We start from the raw sequence: 12,594 nt of genomic DNA, 5'->3' as shown, positions 1-12,594 counted from the left end.
GGAAGGGTGCAGAGGAGATTTACAAGGATGTTGCCTGGATTGGGTGGCATGCCTTATGAGGATAGGTTGAGAGAGCTTGATCTTTTCTCCCTGGAGAGATGAAGGATGAGAAGTGACCTGATAGAGGTGTATAAGATGTTGAGAAGTATTGATCGGGTGGATTCTCAGAGGCTTTTTCCCAGGGCTGAAATGGCTGCCACAAGAGGACACAGGTTTAGGGTGCTGGGGAGTAGGTACAGAGGAAATGTCAGGGGTAAGTTTTTCACTCAGAGGGTGTTGGGTGCATGGAATCGGCTGCCGGCGATGGTGGTGGAGGCAAATTTGATAGGGTCTTTTAAGAGACTACTGGATGAATACATGGGATTTAATAGGATTGAGGGTTATAGGTAAGCCTAGTAGGTAGAGATGTTCAGTGCAACTTGTGGGCCGAAGGGCCTGTTTGTGCTGTAGTTTTTTGTATGTTTCTATGTTTCTGTGCTGGAGTGACAGGCTTGGCTCTTGTGCTCAAGTAGGACTTGAACCTGGAACCTTGTGATTCAGAGACAGAGCGCTACCACCTGAGCAACAGCTAATGACTTCAGAGATCCACCTTCCTGTGGGTGCCACCAGCTATTATGGAGTCTCCACTTACATTTGGTGAGCAGGGAGAGCTGCACCTTGAACACAGCAAAACATCCGAAGCACTTCAGCGATGTCATTATGAAATGGGTGCTGTGACAAACAGAGAAAGTGGGCAGTGAAAGGACATTTCCCAGCTCTTTATACCTGACCTGTATAACTGGCTGCCTGCATTTGGAGTTTTCATTCTGGGATGTTAGGTGAGTTTGGAAGTTGGAACAAATGCAGAGGCTACCAGATGGGGAAGCGGGCTGGGTTGAAGACCAGTGCCTGTGCTCTGGTACTTAGCTTTGGGTTTTCTTTAAACTCTTTCACCCCCACACAGTCCCCATGCATTCCACCTCATGACACCCCTACGCCCCATAGCCCCTCATTTTTCCCAAATCCCTTAATGCTCCCTTGCCAACTTAGTGCCAACTTATACCAACCCATTCCCTCACCCACCACTCTTTGCCCTTATGCCCTCTGTGGCTAACTCACCTTGTATCCTTTGACGGTTCCTTGACAACTTGACAGTTCCATTGCGTTTATGCGCTTTTTATGCACAATCCTGTCAATTTTTAACAATCTGAAAGGATGCCTTACCTTGTCCAAAGGGTCACTTTGACACCACAGGGGTATCTTGCCATCCAAAGGAGTCCACCATGTTCAGGCGTCTTCTCGCAGAGTCTAATCTGGGTTTCACACTCCTGGCCTTCCAAAATCCCACATCAGTGAAGGCAACTGGTGATTTCAATTCTATAAACCCCACACGCGTGAATCCCAGCACGACCCCAGTCCCACCCTACAAAAATAGGAAATGCCGTGTTTGTGGGCGGGGCTTAGAATTTCCAGCCATATCCAAGTTTCTCGCCACCGTGGATAGCCTCTCCTTAATATCCAACATTTGGACTTAGGTGTCAGTAAAGATATGGGCAGAAGTTGCAGATCACTGTCTCAGTACTGTCCCTCTTATTTTTTGCCAGGATCCATGCATTAAATAAAGTAGTGCTTGATCTATGACTAATGCAATGCTACTTTGATTGCTGCCTCTCTTATTGCTTTGCTGTCCGGGAGATTTAATGAAGAGCAGCATTTGATTAACAGGGACCTCAGACAACCTGGGGCAAAAAAAAATGAAGAAACATTTGATTAAACAATCAAGTGTGTACAGTTGAATTTGCCATGAAAAGTTGGCACATAAACTCCCTTGTGCCACTTTTAATTGAAACACGTTATATTCAGCTCCAGAGAGCCAATTGCGGATGCGTCTTTGTAAATAGAAACAGTTAAGTTAAATGGGGCACACTGATAGAATTCCATGACTGCACAGAATGTAGAGAGGCACTGAACCATGGTGATCTCAGCAAGGTTTCTTTCAGTGCTATGAGCTGAAGAGTTATCTTTCATTTTTAATTAGCACCGAAAACACTTTGCCGCAGTAAAGAAATCACAGGCTTGCAGAAGGGAAAACACGTGCCTTTTCCTATTTTACAGCCCTGATGTCAATAGAAGCCCCTGTTTTTGGAGAAATGAGCACAGTTGGATGAGCTAGCAATACTAAGGTGCAAGGGGCAGAAGAACGCTCCCATTCTGAAGGGTACATTTTCCAGTCCCGTCAGAATCATCGCAGACAGGATAGAAAATTTGACTGACCGTTTAAAAGTCCATTGGCCTCGGGTGGGAATTTCGGGGCGGGCGTGACTGGAAAGCATACAGGGGTTCCTGAAGCTCTGAAGGTTGTTGGAGTCGCAACTGTGTCAGGATCTATGATGCTGCTTAACAGCTTTATAGAATGCGCATCAGTGCTGCACTGGCTGTTTCAGATAGCAGAAAATAATCCACCAGCATTTATACTGCAAATGCACAGGATGGCACAGTGGTTAGCGCAGCGCCAGGGACATCACAGCGCCAGGGACCTTTGTTCGATTCTCGGCTAAGGTACATTGACCATGCTATATTTTCCTATAGTGTACCCGAACAGGCGCCAGAGCGTGGCAACTAGGGGATTTTCACAGTAACTTTATTTCAGTGTTAACGTGACCCTACTTGTGACACAAATAAACGAACCGAGAAAAGGTGACACTCTAAATGATGGCACATTATTAGACCCAGATATGGCTGGAACTGAAATGTTTGCTTGTCTTTCCTATTTTCAGGCGCTGAAGCAGCCGCAAATATATTTCCAGAAGTTTTTTTTTCTTGTTGGCATTTTCTGTTTCATATTACTAATATTTAAAAGTGTTTATTTAGCCTGTAGGCCTCCTAAGAGTAGCCATACTGTAGGACAGAGAATAAATCAGGAGATAATGAGGGCTTGTAAAACAGGCCATGTTTCAATCATGGGTGATTTTAATCTTCATGTGGATTCGGAGAATCAAATCGACAGAGGTAGCCTTGGGGAAGAACGGATAGAGTGTATTTGGGACAGTTTCCTAGAACAATATGTTTTGGATCCAACTAAGGATCAGGCTACTGGGGATTTGATAACATGTAATGAGGCAGGTTTAATAAACTATTTCAGAGTAAAAGATCCCCCAGGAAGCAGTGACAGTAACATGATAAAATTTAGCATTCAGATTGAGAGTGAGAAATTTGGGTCAGAACCAACTGTGCTGACACTTCATCATAGAAACCCTGCAGTGCAGAAAGAGGCCATTCAGCCCATCGAATCTGCACCGACCACAATCCCAACCAGGCCCTATCCCCATATCCCCACATATTTTACCTGCTAATCCTTCTAACCTACGCATCCCGGGACATGAAGGGGCAATTTAGCATGGCCAATTAACCTAACCCGCACATCTTTGGATTGTGGGAGGAAACCGGAGCACCCAGAGGAAACCCGCGCAGACACGGTAGAATGTGCAAACTCCACACAGACGGTGACCCAAGCCGAGAATCGAAACCAGGTCCCTGGAGCTGTGAAGCAGCAGTGCTAACCACTGTGCTACCGTGCCACCCATAGGGGTCAATAGGGGTAATTACAAAGAAATGAGGGCAGAGTTTATTCATTTGTGGGATATGGGCATCATTGGCTGGCCAGCGTTGATTGCCCATTCCTAGTTGCCCTTGGAGGGCAGTTAAGAGTGAACCACATTGCTGTGGCTCTGGAGTCACAAGTAGGCCTGACCAGGTAAGGACGGCAGATTTCCTTCCCTAAAGGACGTCAGTGAACCAGATGGGTTTTTCCAACAATTGACAATGGTTTCCTTGGTTAGCAATTGACTCTTAACTTTTCATTGAATTCAAATTCCACTATCCGCCATGGCAGAATTTGAACCCGGGTCCCCAGAACAATAGCTGAGTTTCTGGATTAAAAGTCTAGTGATAATACCACTAGGCCATCGCCTCCCTTGCATTGGCTGGAGTGGACTGGGAAAGGAGTTTAGCAGAAAGGTAGTTGATCAGCAATGGCACATGCATGTTATGATTCACATCAAAGATATATCCCAGTGAGGAAGAAGGATTCTAGGAAGGGGATACATCAGCCGTGGTAAACCAAGCAAGTTAAGGATAGTATTAAACTGAAAACATAAGCATATAATACAATTAGTGGTAAGCCAGAGGATTGGGAAAGTTTTAAAAACCAACAAAAACTAATAAAAAGGGAGAAGATAAACTATGAGGGTAAACTGGCGAGTAATATAAACACAGTTAATTAAAGCTACTTTAAATATATAAAAAGGAAGTGAGAGGCTAAAGTGAAAATAGGCTTTGGAGAATGAGATGGGAAGTGATAATGGGGAACCAGGAAATGGCAGATGAGTTTAAAAAATATTTTGTATGTCTTCACAATAAAATAAATTCATAGCATTCCAAAAGTACTAAACAATCAAGGAGCAAAAAGGGAGTGAAAATAAATTCAATAACAATCACTACAGAAAATGTATTAGGGAAACTATTGGGGCTTAAGACTAATAGGTCCCTTGGACCTTAATGGGTTGCATCTGAGGATATTAAAGGAAATAGCTACAGAGATAATGGATGTACTGGTAATAATCTTCCAAGAATCCTTGAATTCTGGAAAAGACCCAGAGGATTGGAAAACTGCAAATGGAACACCGTTATTCACTTTCCCCCTCTTTAAGTCATCCTTTGCTGGTTTCTAAAATCTTCCCAAATTTCTAGTCCAGAAATGAGGAGCAGTAGTAGGCCGTTCAAGCTTCGATACTGCTCCGCCATTCAATGTGATCATGGTTGATCCTCTATCTCAATGCCATATCCCTGCTTTCTCACCATGTCTTTTGATGCCATTAAAATCTAAAAATAAAATCTATCTACACTTACCTTTGCAGTGTTTTACATATTTTGTTCCAATTTAACATCATCCTAACTTCCTCAGTTAGCCATGGATGGTGTATCCTCCTTATCAACTATTTTTGTCATTGAAACATATCTTTGATCAGAATTATGAAATATCTCCTTATATGTCTGCTACTGCTTTTCTGCTATCTTAAACTTTTTCCTGTTTTCCCATTCCACTTTACCAACTCTGTCTTCACACCCTCAAAATTGTCTTTCTTTACATTTATGAGACCCACGTTTCTCATCCTCAAACTGAATATGAAATTCTGTCACTCTTGCCTTGAGAAATCTTTACTATGAGATTATTAATTATTCTTGTTTCATTACATTATCAGTTCTAAAATAGCATAGGACAGAGTGGGGATCAGCTGTGTGACAATCCTCATGGTTGCACATCAATCCTTACGTGTAATAAAGTATGACTTCAGTTGATGTAGTACAGGACAAACTTTGGTCATGGAGCTATAGTCAATGTTTTCGAGAGATGGAAGAACATTGACATCAAAAAGAAGGATGTTAATTTGTCCATTGTATTTACCATCACTTAAACATTGTTGTTTGTGATTACGTTTGAGGAAATGTAAGCCTCAAATGTCCCGCATAGAATTACATAGAAAGTACAGCACAGAAACAGCTATTTAGCCCAATGGGGTCTGTACTAGTGTCCATGTAATGCCTCCTCCCACCCCTTCATCTAATCCTACCTAAATATCCTATTAATTTCCTCTCTATGTTGACTTAATTACTCCAGGCAACAGCAAGTTTCATACTCCCATCACTCTCCAGATAAAGAGACTTCTCCTGAATTACCTATTGGATTTATATGCTGGAATTTTAAAGCATGCTGCCCCAATTCCGAGGCGGGCGAGGCTTGTAGAATGGCATCTCCATTCTCTTTTGGCATTGAGGATGACTGTACAAGCCTCGGGCGAGCAAGGTGGTAAAATTCCAGCAATAACTTTTGTCAAATTACCATAAGCCAAATACAAAACTTATAAGCTTTGAGCAACTTGGGAGATGTTTAGTCCAGGAGATACAAACTCACAATGTGGATAGTTTATCCAAGATTCATTGCCACCTGTAAAGGGAGTTGGATTGATACTTGTTGAGAAGTATTACTAACTTTACAGTGAATATTAATAGCAAAGGCTGTTGACTCAAGGAAGCAACTTGCCGTTCTTAAATTAGCTGATCACCAGGTAGTGATGTAGGTGCTGGTAGTGTTGATGGTGCTGTGCTAATGAGTGGATTGTGTTTATTATCCTCCATGCACTTCGGATCAATTTAAGTCTTGGCAATAATGTGAAATGAGTGAGTTAATGGGTCAGTTTGTGAGAGTGTAGAATGGATGAGTTTGGGATGGTGTAAAATGGGATGAGCCTGGGAGAGTGTAAAGTGAGTGAGTTTGGAAGAGTGTAAAATGGATGATTTTGGACAGGTGGCCCATCATACAACTGGCCTGAATTTCCTTGCCTTCACTTGAGCTCACCCAGGAGTGGTGGATCCAATATTGTCCGTTCAAACTGCTCCCAAACATTAAAATGACCCCAAGTGATTGGGGCATTGTGAAGAGGCAGGAAGATTCGAGGGCTAATCACTTGTACCTCTTAATGCCCAGTTCCTGAGTAACATTGACAAACCTTTGGCAGAGAATGATGTGTGGAATAGTAGATATAAAAACAGGATTAGAATGCCTTAAAGTAACAAATTGCCCAAAAAGCAGTAGGATAAATACAAGAACAATATTTTAAATGGTGCATTCTTCAGTATACTTTCCTCCCTCCTGTGAAGTGCTTTGCAATTTTTTTGTCTTCTTATGACTCTAAGTTGGAGGTGTGTCAAATACTAAAATCCATGCTCTAAATGGGGATGATTGGAAAGCGTGACCAGCCATTCTGAGTTCAAATGGACTGGCAACCCAATGTTTGTGAGTTAGAATGATGGGGACTGGGGTAAGTCTTTCAGTCCAGCCTCCAACCTTTTCCACCCTCAACTAATGGAAATGTGTCAATTTTACCCATTCAGAAACCACCCAGTTAGAGGATCCACGAGCACAATGGAGGAAGGAGCAGGAGAGAATGCTGAAGGATTACCTGATGGTGGCACAGGATGCACTCAGCACTCAGAAGGAACTCTACCAAGTTAAAGAGCAAAGATTAGCACTGGCCATCGACGAGTACATGCGCCTTAATGATGTGTGGAAGGACAAGTCCAGTTCGCGGACCAGTTGTAAGTATCCAGAGAAAAAGAGAAGACAGTCAATACCTGTTAAAAGTGTTCCTAATCTGCCTTTCAGGTGGTCAAAGACCCGCCACCCTCACCCCTCCTTCAGCCTGCAGTTAATGTTGTGGCAGCGTTCTTCATAAGTGAAGGAACTCTTGGAATTATCTGTCAAGGGAAATGCCCCTATACTGGGCTGCTACCTGGTCATCCTGGATAAAGTGTGCACATTAACTAAATTTAATTCAACCAAACATTACCAGCAATTCAACTTTATTGCTGGAATTTTACCACCCCGTCCACCATGGGAATAGGAGCAAGCCAGGGGTGGACAATGGGAAGATCCGTAGACTTGGGCGGGATTTTACGGTTTCAGCATTGAAGAAGCTATAGATAATTGTCCTGTAGGGACTGCATTTTATGTTACACAACTGTATGTAGTACAGACAGTATGACAGTGCAGGACTGCAGTTACTTTTCTTATATTGGAGCACTGTGTGGGGTTGCAGGTAATTATCCTGTATTACAGTATTGTGAGATACTACAGATATGTAGTACCAGTGATCTGCTTAAGGGCAGGTCCTCTGCTAATTTTTCCAGGCCTCGTGGCCTTACACGTAAATCTTTCATGGCTCATAGGAACCTTCAGTGATAAATTTCAAATTATCTAACGTCATCATTCTCTCTCACTCTTGGGGGGCAATTCTCCCCAAAAAAAAGTCCTGAAAACCCATGTAGTTATGGGGAGAATGTGCAGACTGTGCACTGATAGTAACCTGAGGCCAGAATTGAACCTGGGTCCCCGGCACTGTGAGACAGTAGTGCTAACCACTGTGCCACCGTTATCTTCAACTCACTTGGATTCCAGAGAGAGAAAATGAATGGACAAAATGGACTTGTGCATAGTTGTTGGCGCATACAGGTTTGGGTTGAACTGCCATGTCCATTAAGGTGGATTTGCCTCCTGATTCTCCCTCAGGGACGACTAATAACTCACAAGGAGAAGTAACAAAGAGTGTCTGAAGCTCTTGGAGCATGAAGTGAAAACACTTTAAGGAGGGGAGGGAAAACAAGGAATGGAAAAAATAGCGCATGATTTGATTGTGCCAAACCCTCATGTCATGCTGAATTAATTCACGCATTTCAATTAGTGAAGATACTCCGATGCCTTGTACTGTTGCACTGTTCATGTTGTGTATTTGCACCAACTCAACAACTACTGAAGATAAAATAAAATCTAAAGATTCAACGGCAGATCCAGCTTGACGGGCCGAATGGCCTTGTTTTGAAAAGTTTTAAAGTTAAAGTTTTATTTATTAGCTGGTTTACATTAACACTGCAATAAAGTTACGTGAAAATCCCCGAGTCACTGCACTCCAGCATCTGCTCATGTGCAGCAAGGGAGAATTTAGCATGGACAATGCACTTAACCAGCACTTCTTTCGGACTGTGGGAGGAAACTGGAGCAGCTGGAGGAAATCCACACAGGGACAGAGAGAAAGTGCAGACTCCGCATTGATAGTGACCAAGTCAGGAATCGAACCCAGGTGCCTAGCACTGTGAGGCTGCAGTGCTAACCACTGTGCCACCTTGTTGCCCCTGTTGAATATTCCCCAATGTATGCCCCCAAAATATTTATTCGTACAACCAAGAATGCATTGTATTCCATTGCAAACTACTGAGAGAAATTAGCAGGGATGCACAGTTAATTCAAATCCCATCAGCTTCTATTTTCTCAAGATGGCCGGTGTAAATGTGCTTTATGAGTCTCCAGTTGGTAATAAAATGCCTGAGCTACATTCCTTAAAATGATCCATTATTCTCGGAGGGAGAAAGGCACATTAGTTTGCTGGTAATGGAATTGTCCGCTGTCTGGTGATTGATATTGAAGCTGAACTTAGTCTTGTTCTCAATGCTTTGTCGGTACTTGGAGAATGCCTTTCTTTCTTGGAGCAAGTATACATCATTCACAATGGTCCAGGAACAAAAATGGGAATCAATTTTTAAGGTTTGCATTGGCAGCTGGGTTCAAATGAAACGCATACGTTTATCTGTCACATGTAATTGTGATCTATTGGTTTTCAGCTCAGTCCCAGTACAACAGGGAAAGCCATTTAATGCCAAAGGAAAGTGGTTAGGCTCTCTGCTGTTGAAGATGGGTCATTGCTTGACAGTTGCTTGGTTTAAAGTCACCTCTCTCTTATTAGCCCAAGCCACAATGTTTTTAGCGACCTGGTGTAAACAAGTGTGGCTTGCTTCATTGAATCATACAGCGCAGAAGAGGCCCTTTGGCCCATCGAGTCCACACCGATACATTTGAAACACCTGAACTGCCACCTAATCCCATCTGCCAGCACCTAGCCCATAGCCCTGAATGTTATGATATACCAAGTGCTCGTTCAGATACTCTTTAAAGGATGTGAGGCAACCGGCCTCCACCACCCTCCCAGGCAGTGCATTCCAGACCGTCACCACCCTCTGGGTAAAAAGTTTTTCCTCACATCCCCCCCAAACCTCCTGCCCCTCACCTCGGACCTATGTCCTCAGGTGACTGACCGTTTAACTAAGGGGCAGCTGCTCCTTATCCACTCGGTCCATGTTCCTCACAATCGTGTATACCTCGATAATGTCACCTTCAGTCTTCTCTGCTCCAACAAAAACAACCCAAGCCGACCCAACCTCTCTTCATATCTTAAATGTTCCATCCCAGGCAGCATCCTGGTGAATTTCCTCTGCACCCCCTCCAGTGAAATCACATCCTTCCTATAACGTGGTGACCAGAACTGCACACAGTATTCCAGCTGCGGCCTCACCAAAGTTCTATACAATTCTAACACAACCTCCCTGCTTTTGTAATCTATACCTCAATTGATAAAGGTAAGTGTCCCGTATGCCTTTTCTGCCTACTAGCATGTCCTCCCGCCTTCAGAGATCTGTGGACAAACACGCAAAGGTCCCTTTGTCCCACAGAACTTCCTATTGCCCCACCAATCCCTGAGTACTTGTCAAATTTACTCCTTCCAAAGTGTATCACCTCCACTTTTCAGGGTTAAGTTCCATCTGCCACTTATCTGCCCATATTTTCTTGTTCAACCTCACTGCTAACCACCCGGATAACTATTATTCATTATTGAAGAATTACAAATGGAGCTGAAGATTGTAAAACCAGTACCAAACCACTCCACTTCTGACCTTATGATGGAGGCAAGTAATTGGTCACAACTAAGCCAAGGATGCACCCTAGAGGAAGCCTTTCTGTGGCTGTGATGATTGGTCTCCACCAATCACAAGTATCTTTCTTTATGTCAGATATGTCTTCAGCCAAGGAAAAGGTTTCCCCCGATCCCAAATGCCTCCAATTTGATGAGGGCTCTTTGGTGCTACATGAAGTCACCATGCTGCTTTGAGGACAAGGACAGTTAATCTCACTTCACCTCTAGAAGTCAACTGCAGATTCAAATTAAGTTGCTGAAGTTTCTTTTGGTGACTCTTTTTGTTGGCACTGCTTTTAAGATGATGGTAGTTTGAGAGAGGGCTCCTTGCGGTCAAGGAACTGAAGCCTCCAGAACAGCAATCGGTTGTGCAGGAGCAGCTCGGTTCAGCATGACGATATTAGCTATAACTCAGGGGAGATGGGGGGGGTAAACAATACAGTAAAAAGTATTGTTTCTTGCGCACTATACAGATTAAGCATACCATTCATTGAGAAGGAAAGGAGAGAGAGTGCAGAATCTGGTGATTTAGTCATAGCTAGGGTGTAGAGAAAGATCAACTTAATGCGAGTAGGTCCATTCATGATCTGATGGTAACAGGGAAGAAGCTGTTCTTGAGTCAGTTGGTAAATGTCCTCAGACTTTTGTGTCTTTTTCTCGATGGAAGAGAGAATGTCCAGGGTGGGGTGCTTAATTTTGCTGGCTGCTTTGCTGAGGCAGCAGGAAGTGTCGACAGAATAAGTGGATGAGAGGCTGGTTTGTGTGACAGACTGGGCTTTGTTCACAACCCTTTGTAGTTCCTTGCGGTCTTGGGCAGAGTAGGAGCCATGCTAAGCTGTGGTACAACCAGAAGGAATGCTTTCTATGATGCATCTGTAAAAGTTGGTGAAAGTTGTAGTGGACATACCAAATTTTGCAAATACTGTATCTATGCTCGGGGTAAAGCTCGAAATCCTACGGATCTCTTTCTCTATTTTCCCTCTCTGTATAGCTATGATGTTGGTGCTACAGTGCAGCAACACAGGTTGTTGTATTGCTGATGTGATTCTCAATTCTTTATTTTGGTTCTGCCGAAGCAATTTCACCCACAGTAAATTTCCGCTGGGACAATAAAAGAGTATTGATTGATTTTGTTCAATTGATTGACTTGTTTGAAGTAGGAAAAGCAGGTCTTATCATTGCAATTAAGCTGGTGGAAAACCCTGGCCTTTGAATCCAAAACAACTCATGTGCCAAATTTAGTACTGTCATGTTCCCATGTGAGGAACCATTATCAAAAATAGTATGGGTTGGAGAAAGGACAATAACAATTGATATTTTGACCAGCTGCCCATTTGACCATGGCTTTTCACTGGCCGCATGAGACCATAATTGGTATTATTAGTCCTCTTATCACCATGTATGCAACTCCACACACTGCAGACTATGACATGAATCTAATGAATGATGAAACTGATATCATCATTGTGTTCTGGTAACAATATTCCCAGACAATGTGCTGACACACTGCTTATTGATGTGATACATATTATGCATTGCTGGCCATGAGTTCAGATTTGTTACTCCTCACCTGATGAATAATAGTCATGCTTTAGTGTCAGATAATAGGTAGGGGGCACATGCCTTCCCAGTACAGTTGACCTCAGTGCTGGCAAGGCACGGAGGCACAAATTCAGTCAGGGTTTATGCTCCTGATTGCTTTCTCAAGGTGAAACTTGCACGGGTGCATGCAATAAGTGTATCACCTAGACTTTGGATGAGGTGGCTGAGAAACGTGGCCGGAATTTTCTGGGCACATTGGTGATGGTTTGGAAGGTAGAAAAGTTGATAGAATAGTATAGGAAGGTGTGGGTTAACCTTAACCTTGTCTCACCGCCTTGCCATCTTGTTAGTGGCAGGAAAGTTAGACGTGACTGACCCAATAAGGGCCACTTCTCGTCTCCATGGGCATTTTGCCTACATTGAGTGGGCCCAACACTGATACATAAAGGATGTGAAAGTAGAGCAAGATATCCTTCTGCTAAGTGGAACTTTATGAATAAAGTTACAATTTCCATAACAAACTTATTTTTACTGTTTATTTTGCAGTGTTCTCAGGGTCTTCATCGAGCACAAAGTATGATCCTGATATCCTTAAGGCAGAGATATCGACCACAAAGGTTCGGGTAAGAATAGCAGACGATTTGAACAGAGGTTTCACTGAGGTGGCCATTTCAAACCTTGCTATTTTAATTAGTTTGGCTGACGTTTTATAGGC

The 12,594-nt window shown here is 43.2% G+C and overlaps 1 protein-coding gene across 3 annotated transcripts in view; it reads left to right on the top strand.

Moving 5' to 3' along the window:
* LOC145343288 (protein WWC2-like) overlaps nucleotides 1-12,594 on the top strand; it is a 229,672-nt gene that overhangs the window by 137,291 nt on the left and 79,787 nt on the right. For all 3 annotated transcript variants that reach the window (XM_080189431.1, XM_080189430.1, XM_080189432.1), the window contains 2 exons: nucleotides 6,931-7,134; nucleotides 12,426-12,502. In XM_080189431.1, the coding sequence (XP_080045557.1) occupies nucleotides 6,931-7,134; nucleotides 12,426-12,502 (281 nt within the window). The remainder of the gene's footprint in view (nucleotides 1-6,930; nucleotides 7,135-12,425; nucleotides 12,503-12,594) is intronic.

The sequence above is a fragment of the Carcharhinus amblyrhynchos genome, chromosome 5 (assembly GCF_965287045.1).
Source record: "Carcharhinus amblyrhynchos chromosome 5, sCarAmb.v2.hapA, whole genome shotgun sequence".
Taxonomy (NCBI): Eukaryota; Metazoa; Chordata; class Chondrichthyes; order Carcharhiniformes; family Carcharhinidae; genus Carcharhinus; species Carcharhinus amblyrhynchos.
Note: the sequence above shows the minus strand (reverse complement) of the source record. Positions and strands in the feature narration are given on the sequence as shown.